General features: G+C 43.3%; 1 protein-coding gene across 5 annotated transcripts in view; it reads right to left on the bottom strand.

Moving 5' to 3' along the window:
- The window catches only part of ARHGEF10L (Rho guanine nucleotide exchange factor 10 like), a 640,241-nt gene that overhangs the window by 193,185 nt on the left and 434,837 nt on the right, over positions 1-12,219 (bottom strand). For all 5 annotated transcript variants that reach the window (XM_078643336.1, XM_078643335.1, XM_078643338.1 and 2 more), the window contains 4 exons: positions 11,659-11,736; positions 6,990-7,169; positions 5,513-5,629; positions 4,822-4,914 (listed from right to left, as the gene is read on the bottom strand). In XM_078643336.1, the coding sequence (XP_078499462.1) occupies positions 4,822-4,914; positions 5,513-5,629; positions 6,990-7,169; positions 11,659-11,736 (468 nt within the window). The remainder of the gene's footprint in view (positions 1-4,821; positions 4,915-5,512; positions 5,630-6,989; positions 7,170-11,658; positions 11,737-12,219) is intronic.

The raw sequence follows: 12,219 nt of genomic DNA on the forward strand, positions 1-12,219 counted from the left end.
AGCTAAATGTCACCGTCCATTTTGTTGATATCATGAGGATACTCGTAAATAGCCTACATTTCCTCATATCCTTGATCATTGGTCTCATCAACATGAGGTATGAGCACATACACACTCCACAATTGCAAGAACTGCACATTGAGAATAAATTAATAGCACTTATGTTGGGCACTTGTAATACACCCCGAGGACTCTCAAATCTGAAGCTTTGTCTTACTATTCGCCTTCCCTAGCTCCAGTCAAATAGCAGCTAACAATTAATGGCACAATTAACAAGGTAACAGAAGGCTCCCAAAAGCTTCCCCTCTAGATATGAAGTTTTCAAATGTCACCACTCCCCCTTCATTGTCCTCTCCTACAAGCTGCTGCGGTGGATCTGAGGACAAGGTCAGATCAGTCCCAAAGGTCTCAGTAGCCACCAAACAAATTTCTGTGCATGTACTTCAGACCTCCTACTCTCACCGAATCCTGACAGCAACATAAGCCGACAACCTTGTTGCAGATTTGGGGCAAAGGCTGATTAAAGATCTCAGGGTTGCTCAGTGAGGCACATTCTCCCACCACCAAGCAAAACTAACTCCTAATCAAGCAAACACTGTTTTTCTAAGGCTGTCCTTAGTAGGGCAGATATGCAACAGAAGGCTACTTCAGAGAATGCACTTAAAGAATCAGCAGTGCAAAGACAATGCTTCAATGAAGAAATTAGTCAGTAAAGCCTCCAAATCAATGTAGTAAAATGATAAAGTAATTACAATTACAGTAATATGAAAACAACAAACGTGCGTACTGCAAAGATGTAGACTTCCAAAATAATTCCCACTCATACTCTTACAAGACCACTTACACCATACAACCCACTTCGACAGAGTCAAAGACATAAAGGTAGTACAGGATCATGTCCGGGAATGGAAATGGTCTCAACAATAAATGCAAATGGGGCACCCTCTCATAATATGCTAGGAGACACTCTCCAGATAAGTTACTCCATCAGGAGGCCCATTGGTTGGAAACCAAGTGGAAATGTCTGGGCCACTATGGTTGCACCAGACTACATCATGCTGGAATTACTATAAGCTCTATTGTAGTCTGCAAGTCCTTCCCGTTCATACTTTCGGCTACCTGCTCAAATGCCCTTGGGTATTGTATAACGATCACTGGGTCAGTAGAGGGTGAGATTTGGACATTTGTAAGTGTGTATGTTCCCTCTATGTTGGTAGATGAAACGCTCATGTCCCTCACGGACCTCCTCACACACATGCCTACAGCTAGAACGGTAATAGGGGTATATTAATGCCACCATGGACCCTGACTTAGACATCCACTGAACTAGCATGTCACACTAAAATACTAGCCATCAAAAGCGGGCAATGTCATTCGGTCTGAGCAATATGTGGGGACAATGACACCCAGGGAAAAGACAAACCACATACTGCTTTCATTCATATGCCACCTTCTCCCAAACTGATTAGATTTTTCCATGCCAGCTACAGAAATGTCCAGAGTGAGAGCAGTTCAGATTTTGCCAAGTAGTTTATCTGATCACTCATCTATGGAGTTCAAATTTGAAGGTGATTCACAGGATTTTAGGAGCGATGACACATGAATACTTGGTGGCATGGAGATGAATAATTTGCGTCCACATTCAAATGGAAATTGTTACATATTTCAGACTCAGCACGGGCAGAGCATAACAGGAGGCAACCCTATGGGAAGTATTTAAAATGGCTATGCAATAAGGGTTAAATCTCTTAAGTGGGAAAAACCTTGTCCAGGAAATCAACTACCTGGAGGGTACAATTGCGACCCAGAGCAGCTTGCTTTGACAGCCATAGATGAGGTTGCTGTTAGGGAGTTCAAGGTGGCTAGGCTCACCATGAAACAAATTTGATGAGCTCAGATGGCTCTTTTGGGCAGTACTCCAGCATAAACTATACAAACTAGGAGCCAAGGCCTGTAAATTGCTTAATTGGATGACCAATCATGATGCCAGAAACGTACCTGCCGTCAAAGACCACCAAAGGGGCCTGGTTATGAATGCAAGTTCTCTAGTGGAATCTTTTGCTTACTCCTATCAGCACTTGTAGAAACAGCAGGCATCGCCAAGGTGAGAGGTGGAAAATCTAATAATCGGGCATGTGGTGGTGCACCCATTGCATCACAAACAGAAGACTTGAACTAAACATCACAGTCACATTGAGGAGATCCAGGAGGCATTTGTACCTAAGCCACTCAACTTGATTGGATTCCATTTAGAATTCTTTAAACAATAGGCAGCACTAGTCACCTATCACTTGTTGGCACTTTATGAAACGTTCCTGTAAACATTACCCCCTTGAGTGAAATGGTGCAACAGTAGTAGTACATCCAACGCCGAACAAACCAACAAAAGAGTGCTCCTTCTATTGCCCAATTTCCCTCCCAAATACTGAAACTAAGATTCTTGCCAAAAATCTTTACAAATAGACTTTTCAAAGTAATAGGAACACTGGTTTACAGGACCAAAATGGCTTAATGCCAGGTAGAAGTACCCGACATTGCCTGAGTCGGCTCCATATACTTCAAGCAATACCAGCTGTATTAAATGGACCTTCCAACTTTGGTTCTACAGAAAATGATCATTGGCTCCATATTCCTGAAATATACCCACGTCCTATAGTCGGCTAAGTTAGTGATCAATAGATTGCTTTCATCCATCGTTCTGACAGGGCGAGGCACACACCAGGGTTGCCCACTGCCCCTGCTCCGCTTTGCCTTGATGATCGAGCCACTTGCAGGGTGGATTAGACAAAATGTCCACATCTGGGTATTTCAATGGCACAATGGACATGAAGATAGAGTATTATTATACACTGACAATCTGCTCTTGTACATCAAGGTTCTGAAGCACTCGATCAGGGGGCTGATAAAAACTAATGCAAATAAACTTAGACACATCTGGTCTCCAGATCAACAGGCGAAAGTCAACATACATACCGTTCGCCAGACTGCATTCAGACTCCTTGGCCTTTACACAACTTCAACATGCACTGGATAATTTCAAGTATTACATTTCCAGAGATCCTAATAGGTGTTGGGACTTGAATATTGCCCCATTCATGACCAGTACGAAAACAAACTTGGACGAATGGGAAACCCTACCCTTGTCAATAATGGGCAGCTGAAACTTCTGGCATACTGTTCCTTAAATGAGCGCAATCACCCTATGATGGAAGACTGGGAGTTGCAGACATCATCTTTACTATCAGGCATCCAGATTATTACCATCAGTGATTGGATTTTTGGAGCAAGAGAGGACCCAGCCTTTCAAGTGCAGACTAATCTTCTCTAATACTTTGATCTGGAGGCCTTTCTATATGGCGCCCCTATAAACACCACTCACTTGTTGGCAACATGCCTTTAACAATTTAAATGGATCAAGAGGTTGACCGGTGAGATGGCAGTGTGGCACAGGTCTTGGCTGCCACAGGTGACCGGTATCCAGGTATTAAACCTTGGGACCTGGTAGGGATCTCAAATCGGTGAAACAGTTGTGCCAACAACCATATGAAGACATTCAAGCAGGTGACAGCGGAATGCTCCCTGAGCCAATCCCCAGTCTATAGATATCTGCTACTCCCTCATGCCCCTGAAGTATACGTAAGGTAAACTTGACTCAGACCCAGAATATAACCATCTGGAACCGAAGATAACTTGAAGGCAAGGGTATGTAGACAGCTTACAGTCAACACCTCAACCCCCTCAGAGCTCAGTGGGAATGGGCTATGGGTGACATTGACAGTGAGGAGTTGGCTTCCAGATACATGTCGATCTCCTCCAGTCTAAGGTTAATAAAATTCAAATATTTCCATAGAAATGTTATGACCTGGAGAAGCTCTTGCAAATGGGAAAACAACACAAGCCCGACTGACCACAATGCTGTTCCGCCATTGTTCATTTTTCCATATCATACGAGAATGCCAGTGCCACTCTACTGACACCGAGTGCACAACACACTGGGTATAATAACTGACCAACTAATAGGGCTAGAACCAAAAGCAGGAATCCGAGTAGTAAAGGGGAAGTTAGGGGCCCAGTACTCAGGTTAAAGGGAGATTCATGGTGGCTAATAGAGGGAATAAGTTAAATTCTGAGCTCCAAAATCTAATAACTAGCTTCCTTCATTTGCAGATCAAAAACATTATACTATGCCTCACCGCAAGCACCCATCTAGACTTAGTAGTCAATCTTATAAGAACACACTTGTCCCAGACACCGATTCAAGTTCCCTTTCGAGGCTACATGAAGATGTAAGCCTCAAAATGGAGACGAGTGACACGGTCTGCCTACACTGATATAAAAGTGGCGACATAGGGCAGGGTAACACAGACTATCATCAGACTATCACCTTCGATGCATGCTCCTTACACTAGTGTGATGAGGGGAGCGTGATGAGAGCTGCCTGTAGCAATGTAACCTGGATTACCTATAAAGTGATGCATGCTCGTTGGCGCACTGTGATTTCAGCTGTCAATAGTGGTGTAACGTGTGTTACCTATTGTAGTGTGCCATTGGCAACCTATCATGAGGTGCAATGTGCTCCTTACGCAGTGGGATGCACTGCCTATAGAGCTGGCACCTGGGTGTGATGCAAGCGACCTATCGTAAAATGATGCATTTGTCTCACAGCAGTGTGATTCAAGATGGCTGGAATCAAATAACAAGGGTTGTCGAGAGCAATGTCATGCAGGCCACGTATCTTGATGTTCCTTACAGCAGGGTGATGTGGATTTTCTATTGGGTTATGATTGAAGATAAGAGTAGCATTGATCCTAGGATGCCTACCTGCAGCAGAAGGATGAATTGTGGAAACCGCTGGATGGGCTTCACCATTAGTCCATAGAGGGTAACCCGGTCAGGGCTGGCGGCCTGCTTGCGCTGTGAGAAACAAATGCAAAAGTCAGTTCTGAAACAGAAGAAGGAATTTTATTTCTAATTGCTATATGAACTAAAAGCCATTTACAATCGTGATTTGGTCCTCAAACAAAATATTTAAATTTTGAGATGGAATATCCTTTAGCTTAGAGGGTTATGGAGAATGAAAGCCAAGCACAATCAGCACCTTTCTTCGAAGTCTGTCATCACAATGCAGAAGAAATGATGCCAAAGAATAACAGTTTCTTCTCCTATCAAAGTGAAAAGGAAGGAAATTAAACCTCAAAGTATTAGAAAGTTCCTTCTGGAACATGGTTTGGTACATCTTCTATACAACGTGATTAGAATTTTGACACCACAAATGGTGGCCTTAAGCAGAGGGAGAAGAGCCATAGAGCAAAACAAAGGGCTACAGATGGGACAGCCATTCACAGGTCCAATGAGCCTGGCGTGTGACCATGCATGCCCTTTAAGCCTTTCTGAGGCACCTGCTTGTTGGTGAAATCTACTCATCAATTGCTAGGGCTTTTCACACACTTCCATGTAGCATGAATAGAGATACCAAATCAGAGACATGTGCATGTAGGGCCATCTAACCCACCTTGAGGAACTCCAGGAAAGCAGGCTTGGTGAGGCATGCCTTCTTGATGATCAGCATGGCGTTGGTGAAGTTATTGACATACTCGCTGTACACATCCAGGACCATCGATTTGGAGAACTAGAGGTAGCAGATAAATGATCATTTATTTAAACGATAAGCAGAAACATTCAAAGCCACGCAAATGTGCAGGTAAGGAGAAGGGCACCGTAATACAGACCTTACAGACCTAGTGCTGCAGAGCTCACCGGATCTGCACAGGTTTGCACATTTCAATCTCTACGGCCTGTGAGAGGAATTCAAAGTAGCTCATCTATGATGTTGGTTGACTTTGTTAATTGCTACATGACTAATGTGCCTTTTATCTAGGGGGATGAATGAATAGCTCACGGTACTGGAACCAAGAAACACAACATTGCACCTACTGGGCAGCAGAGCTAGTGATCAGCAGTATACAGAATCACAAGCTCACTTCTTGGAATTGGTAGTTCAGTGCTGGAACAGAATGCACAGTTGTTTTAAACGCTCAGACTTTAGTCTTCAGTTATTAGCAAAGGGATACACAGCCCCCACCCCTCTGGCTGCATGACTCGGGGTTTGATGTAAGAATTCAGAACTTCTGGCCTCGAGGGATATATTACACGGAAGGTTGATGCATACTTTTGGAGTTAATCTAGTCACGGGTTGGTCATTCAAGTATAGACCTACTGAGCAGTATTCACAAGCAATACATCTTTGATCATTATTTTTGGCAGGAGCAGAGCAAATGACCGAATAGTCACAGAGGCTGGAATCACTGCTCGGCCTTAGAACACATCCCTGCAGAAAGAGACCTAGCACAGAATGAGTGTGGAGGCTGACACCCCCACTACAAGATCTAAAAGAAGAAAGTACACAGGGCATAGACACCCAGAGACATGTTGGCACTAGGACTGAATGAGATGCGCAAAAACACAAGAAGCAGCATAAAGTAATAGAACATATGTGCTTAAAACAGTTTATGGAGCCTGGCATGCATGATTCATTATTTGATACCAACAAGGATTCCTTGGCTGATCAAATGGGCACAGAAACTGCATCATCTACTCAGACCGGCAGATAGTTTTACACAGCACAGTCCGTGTACATGGATTCAATGATAGACGGAAGGCCCACACAACACAATCTAGCAGCTCTTTCCTAGTCCATAAGCAAGACTGTTGTTTCCCAGAGGATGCCAGCATAACCTGCTATCATGAAAGAGATGTTTTGAGATTTCTTCTCCCTGAGTCTACCGTGACTTTTGGTAGCCTAGATCCAATGCACTAAAAAGCGATCAGACATCTTAAAAACAAGTGTGGTAGGGGCAGTGATAAGTGAAGAAACATGTGACTGACAGTGTTCTGACCCATTACTCGCCAGACTGCTAAGTTTCAACATGTCCGCGAGCTCGCGTCTACCCCACACATAAAGAATGGCACGTTTCCTGGCCAGCGCTTACTGATGCAACAAAAAGATCCCCAATTTTCTCTGTAGTGTCCCACTCTGCCACACGCGAAGAGAGTGCAATCTGGAACATGGAATGACACTGCAGAATTTCCTTCACACGGTAGAAGACAAGCTGACACTTCCGGGCACTTAGGGCTTTTGGCTCCATCTCCCACAGTGGGTTTCGATAGTCCTGCCGGGCAAAGATAAGGGAGAGAGAACAAACTCAAATGTTTTTGTAGCTTCCATCAGTAGAACAGCTCTCAATGGGATAACTTGATAAACATCACCCCACACCCTCTGATCACAGGAAAACAGTTGCTCAGACTTACATGAAGCTTTCTATCAACCACCCATTAATACAAATCAGTCATCAGCTTCTCCACACAAAACATCACTGCATTGCAATCAGCTGCACTGGACAGCCCTCAGTCATCATCGCAAGTCCCCCACCAATTGTAAAAAATGTCATAACATAAACAACCCTCAAACTTAATCTCACCCATACTACAATCAACTAACATAATTCATGCACAAATGCCACAAGAATGCCTTCAGCTACCAGAACGGTTCAGTCATAAGCGTTACCCGATAGCTCAAGGCAGCAAGGACCAATTTAAAAATCAGGTTAATCAAGTTACAATAATTGTGGACACAATACACCCAGCCCATCATTTCCTACGACCACCACATCTACCGCAAGCACACATTAACCAGCTATCAGCTCCTACTACCACCACATCTACAATAATCCCAAAGCCACAAACACTAACCAGTCATCAACAAAGTCAAAGTATTAGAGCTCAAGGACCGACACAAGCCATCAGCTGCAACATGGAGCCCTCTATCATCATCACAATTCAGTTATAAGTGTTACACATTTACCATCCATCGCTGAATGAATGTAAGTGATCACTTCCAGAGAAATCAATACCCAGAAAGTAAATTAGGCTCACAAACACCATCCATAACAAGACAATCATCATCATCACCACCACCACAAGTCAACTATCAACCTGTGTGCCAATTTTGACAGAAAGCCACCAACAGCCTACCAACACTGTCCAAACATCCTATTTTTTAAATGCCAACTAAGTAAACATCATCAAAAGTGCATACACTACATCCTAAATTACCAATGCTTCAAATCTGTCAAAATAACATTTGTGGTTCTCAAGGTTTTTTTAGCTCCTCCAACTAATCAACCATCTCTTGACTTTCCTCAGATCATATGTGGTAAACTGACATCATACTTCATGGCCAAATTTAATAAAATTTGATCGAACATAGCCAATGATCTTGATTTGTCAGTTCACTCATTTAGCCTAGTTATCATGCCTCTGCACAGTAGAGACCTTCTTTCTCTTTCATTCGGTTTTGGAAACTAAAGCTCGAACAATTGTTCGTTTTGAAAAACACTCAGGATCCCTTAAAGGATTCCCTAAAGATATTTGCCTTAAAAAAAATCTTGAACAAACTAGCCAATCTCATTTCGTCGGATCATGTCTTTTTATTCAACCAGTCATGTAGTCAATGTAAGGTACTAGAGGTCTAGAAACTGCTAATGGTAAAACCCCAATATCGCTTCTTTCCCTTTTAACAAAAATCATTGAAAAACTTATGTTACACTAGCTCCAAACTTTTGTTGGTGACAATAATGTACTAAGAGGTTTGCATGCTGGATTCAGGTCTAACCAGAGTGCCAAACTGGTGGTTATATCGACCATTGATGACCAATGAATGCTACCCATCCTTATTCTACTCGACCTCTACACAGCATTTGACACCATACACCACTCTACCATTCTTGATAGGGTCAAACCTTTTGTATTTCAAGATAATGTCACTAAATGTCTGGAATCCTTCTCGTCTGGTCATCAACAAACTGCTATCTTTCACTCTGCCTCGTCCATCATGAACACAGTTGACTGGGGAGTAGCACAAGGCTCCATATTATCTCCTCTGGTTTTGAATGTGTACGTGGCTCCTCTGTACTTTACGCTGCTGGGCATGGGTGTGCATTTCCGAATGTACGCCGACAGGAAATAATTATTTAAGCTTTATTCTAGTTCTGCTTCTTCACCCAAATTACCCTGACATTCTCTGTGTTACCCAGCAATGAATGAAAGCCAAATATTTAAAGTTGAACTGGATAAGATCGAAGTATTAATAATAAAAACTGGATTGTGAAATGGCCACCTTCTAGGTGGCCAGATTATATGGTCCTGACACCTGCTTGGGTAAATAGTATGCCTGGGCAAAGCACTACGCTATGCCCGCGTAGTTTGTGCAGTTTGCGCAACTTCGCACTACACGAACTGCACGTAGCACAGTCAAAACACACGTAGCCTAGCGTAGCGTAGTGCAGCGGTCATTTTTTGCTTGCTCGCGGTCCTCAACGTCAATCCTGGCGAGACTTTTTCCTCGTTCGCGATCAGCAACATCAAGTTGCCGATCGCAAGCGTGGAAAATAAACCTCCCTGTGAGATTCTCAATGCGGGGAGGTCTGGTTTCTCATTGCGAGTGGTCGCGTATGTTCGCGAACGCTCGCGTTGAGAAACTACCAGTCCGCGTTGAGAAAGCTGTCGCTCGAGTAAAAATCTCCTCGAGCAGCAGAAAACTACAGCTTGAACTGTGCAAGATGCTGTTTTCAATGACTGCACAGTGCCGGATGCTTGTCCGCACTGTGCAATCATTGAAAACGGCATCTTGCACAGTGCGAACATGCTACTACACAGTTCGCGTAGTGCTACGCGTAGCTCGTGTAGTGCGAAGTGCACTTTGCGTAGTTTCGTGAAGCGCTACTTCGCAAACTACGCCCAGCCCTAGTAAATAGAGTACAAAAAAATCGGTTTTAATTTAGATGCAAATGTAACCCTTGAACCTCAAATAGACAAGATTTCAAGCTCTGGCACGTTAAACGTTTGAGTAACATCTAGTCATGTATTCATGCCTCTCTTCCATGATCCAAACATAGGCTGAACTATCCCAATTCCTGCCATTGTGTTATGCTGAGAAAACTAACCAGAAGACGGAAACTTACTCACGGTGCTAGGCTCGTAATATTCTTAGGAGTGCTACCAAAGAACATACGACTCCCATCCTGATCCAGCTCCACTGTCTCCAGGTGGTAGGGAGGATCCAGTTTTAAAGTCTTGTGCACAGCATTATTCATGGCAGTACTCCAGCCCTTTGGCTGAAAATGTTAGCATCTATTCTCCTAATCGCAAGGTACATTCTTCTGGCAAACTCGTATTAGATGTTCCCATAGTCCGCACAGTCTCTTTGGTGGAAGGCCATTTTGTTATGTAGCTGCGAAAAAATAAAATTTACTAGTAGAACATGGTACTTAACTTTCCCTGGCTCGCTTTAAAAAGACCTAAAAACCTTTTGATACTAATGTTATTTGTATTTTTATTGCTTTGTTAACTTACTATAAAAAACATTTAACGAAAAAAACTGCTTTTAATTTGTCGCAAACTCCTCTCGTATTTCACTCGTGGATTTAAATAGCTCCAAGAAGCTTCGGTTCACGCACTCAAAAATACTCTTACATAACATGACTGAAAAACAAGAGCAGTGGGAAATCTTTTTTCTTATTGGCTTTCTTTTTGCAAACAGATGATGCATTGGCATGTAGGCGAAGACAGTTTTTAACTGGTTGCATAGTTTTACTTCCAACGAAATATCCAGGTTTTCTGGTAAATTTTCTATGCATTTTGTAAAATATGTCCCCTCATTTCAATGAAGTCTGTCCCAACGTGAAGATCAACACAGAGGCTGAACAAGAAACGTCACCTTTAGGTCTTGCAAACACACTTTGCAATACTTAGCTGTAAAATCGTAATGGATTGGCAGTGAGTGAATTAAAGTAATATCCCCACCAGCAATAATGCTTTTACGAGGTGGGTCACCCACACGGTCTAATTTCAGTGTCTCCCACGCATGTGCACCTCACTGCCTGTCTTCACTCAAGCAACAGCACAAGACTTCCGACACTGGTTTCATTTTCAAGCATGACCATGGGTTGACCTACTCATGTCGAACACGGGACTGAGCCACGGGCCCCTCCGGCACTCTCATCGCATACACTCGAGGAAATGCAGCCTGGATCTGGGACTTTAGGAGGGAGAATTTCTTGTCGGTTATATCATATCGCCCAACTCTCTTACTAGGCTGATCTGAGTTAAAGGACCAGGGAAACAGAGCAGAAAATGGGCACACCCAGGCAATCTTAGAGAACACCACCTAGATGTCACTCTAGCTAGGACTTTAAAGGTTCTAACAGTACCTCAAAGACCAATAGGCAGGCAAATAGGCACACCTGACATGTCACTCACTTTATACCTTGGAGCACAATAACAACCAAAGACAGACAGAAAGAGACATACTAGCTCATAAACCATCTCTCACCAAAGCAGCTGTCTTTTGGCAGGGGGCTTCCAGATATTTCAGCAGATGTCAGACTCATCTTCCACAGGCACCCAATACTATAGCTCATGTCTACCGATAATATACCATTTACACCCACTAAGCTATCCAGCTTCCAACACACACAGTCAGAAACACACATTAACTGGCCCGCAAATGTAGAAATTCAAACACATCATCCAGAAAGTCAATGCATAGCTTCGCTGGCCTTAATCGCTGACGTCACAGCAGCAGACATTGCTCCACCTTACCAGTAGAATCCGTTTCAGTGACTCAACATAGCTGGTTTCACTCTGCACGATGGAGGAGAGGATGTGTCGCCGCACCACCTGCAGAGCAGAGAAAATGACCACCTCAGACATCAGTACGAGTATATAGGAGACCTAATATGACCTATCTAAGATGCACTGCTGCTTAAACCCAGAGAACAAATCCCCCAAAGCTTTATAATGCCAGTGTCAACACCACAACCCAACTGATATCAATAAAACCCCTTGCAAGGCTAGTACATCTGTAGAAGGTTATCTGGCTTGGGAAGCCAAGCCATCAGCGCACAGTAAATTCTCTACTATGAGATAATGGGACCACGGTTGAGAAGCATATCTCCATGACACTTGCTACAGTTTATAACAAAGATAGATTATAAATAGGATCTCTACTCACGCCACCTGTAGTGGTGGCTACAAATAATTAGGACAAGGACAAATTGGGAAATGTTGCATCTCAGTATTTTCAGGGTGCTGAAGAGTATCCTGAAAGATCTAAAATCTGGAAAAAGTACTCCATATTTGTAGGTGAGATACAGGTAGATC

Source organism: Lissotriton helveticus, chromosome 5_1, assembly GCF_964261635.1.
Source record: "Lissotriton helveticus chromosome 5_1, aLisHel1.1, whole genome shotgun sequence".
Taxonomy (NCBI): domain Eukaryota; kingdom Metazoa; phylum Chordata; class Amphibia; order Caudata; family Salamandridae; genus Lissotriton; species Lissotriton helveticus.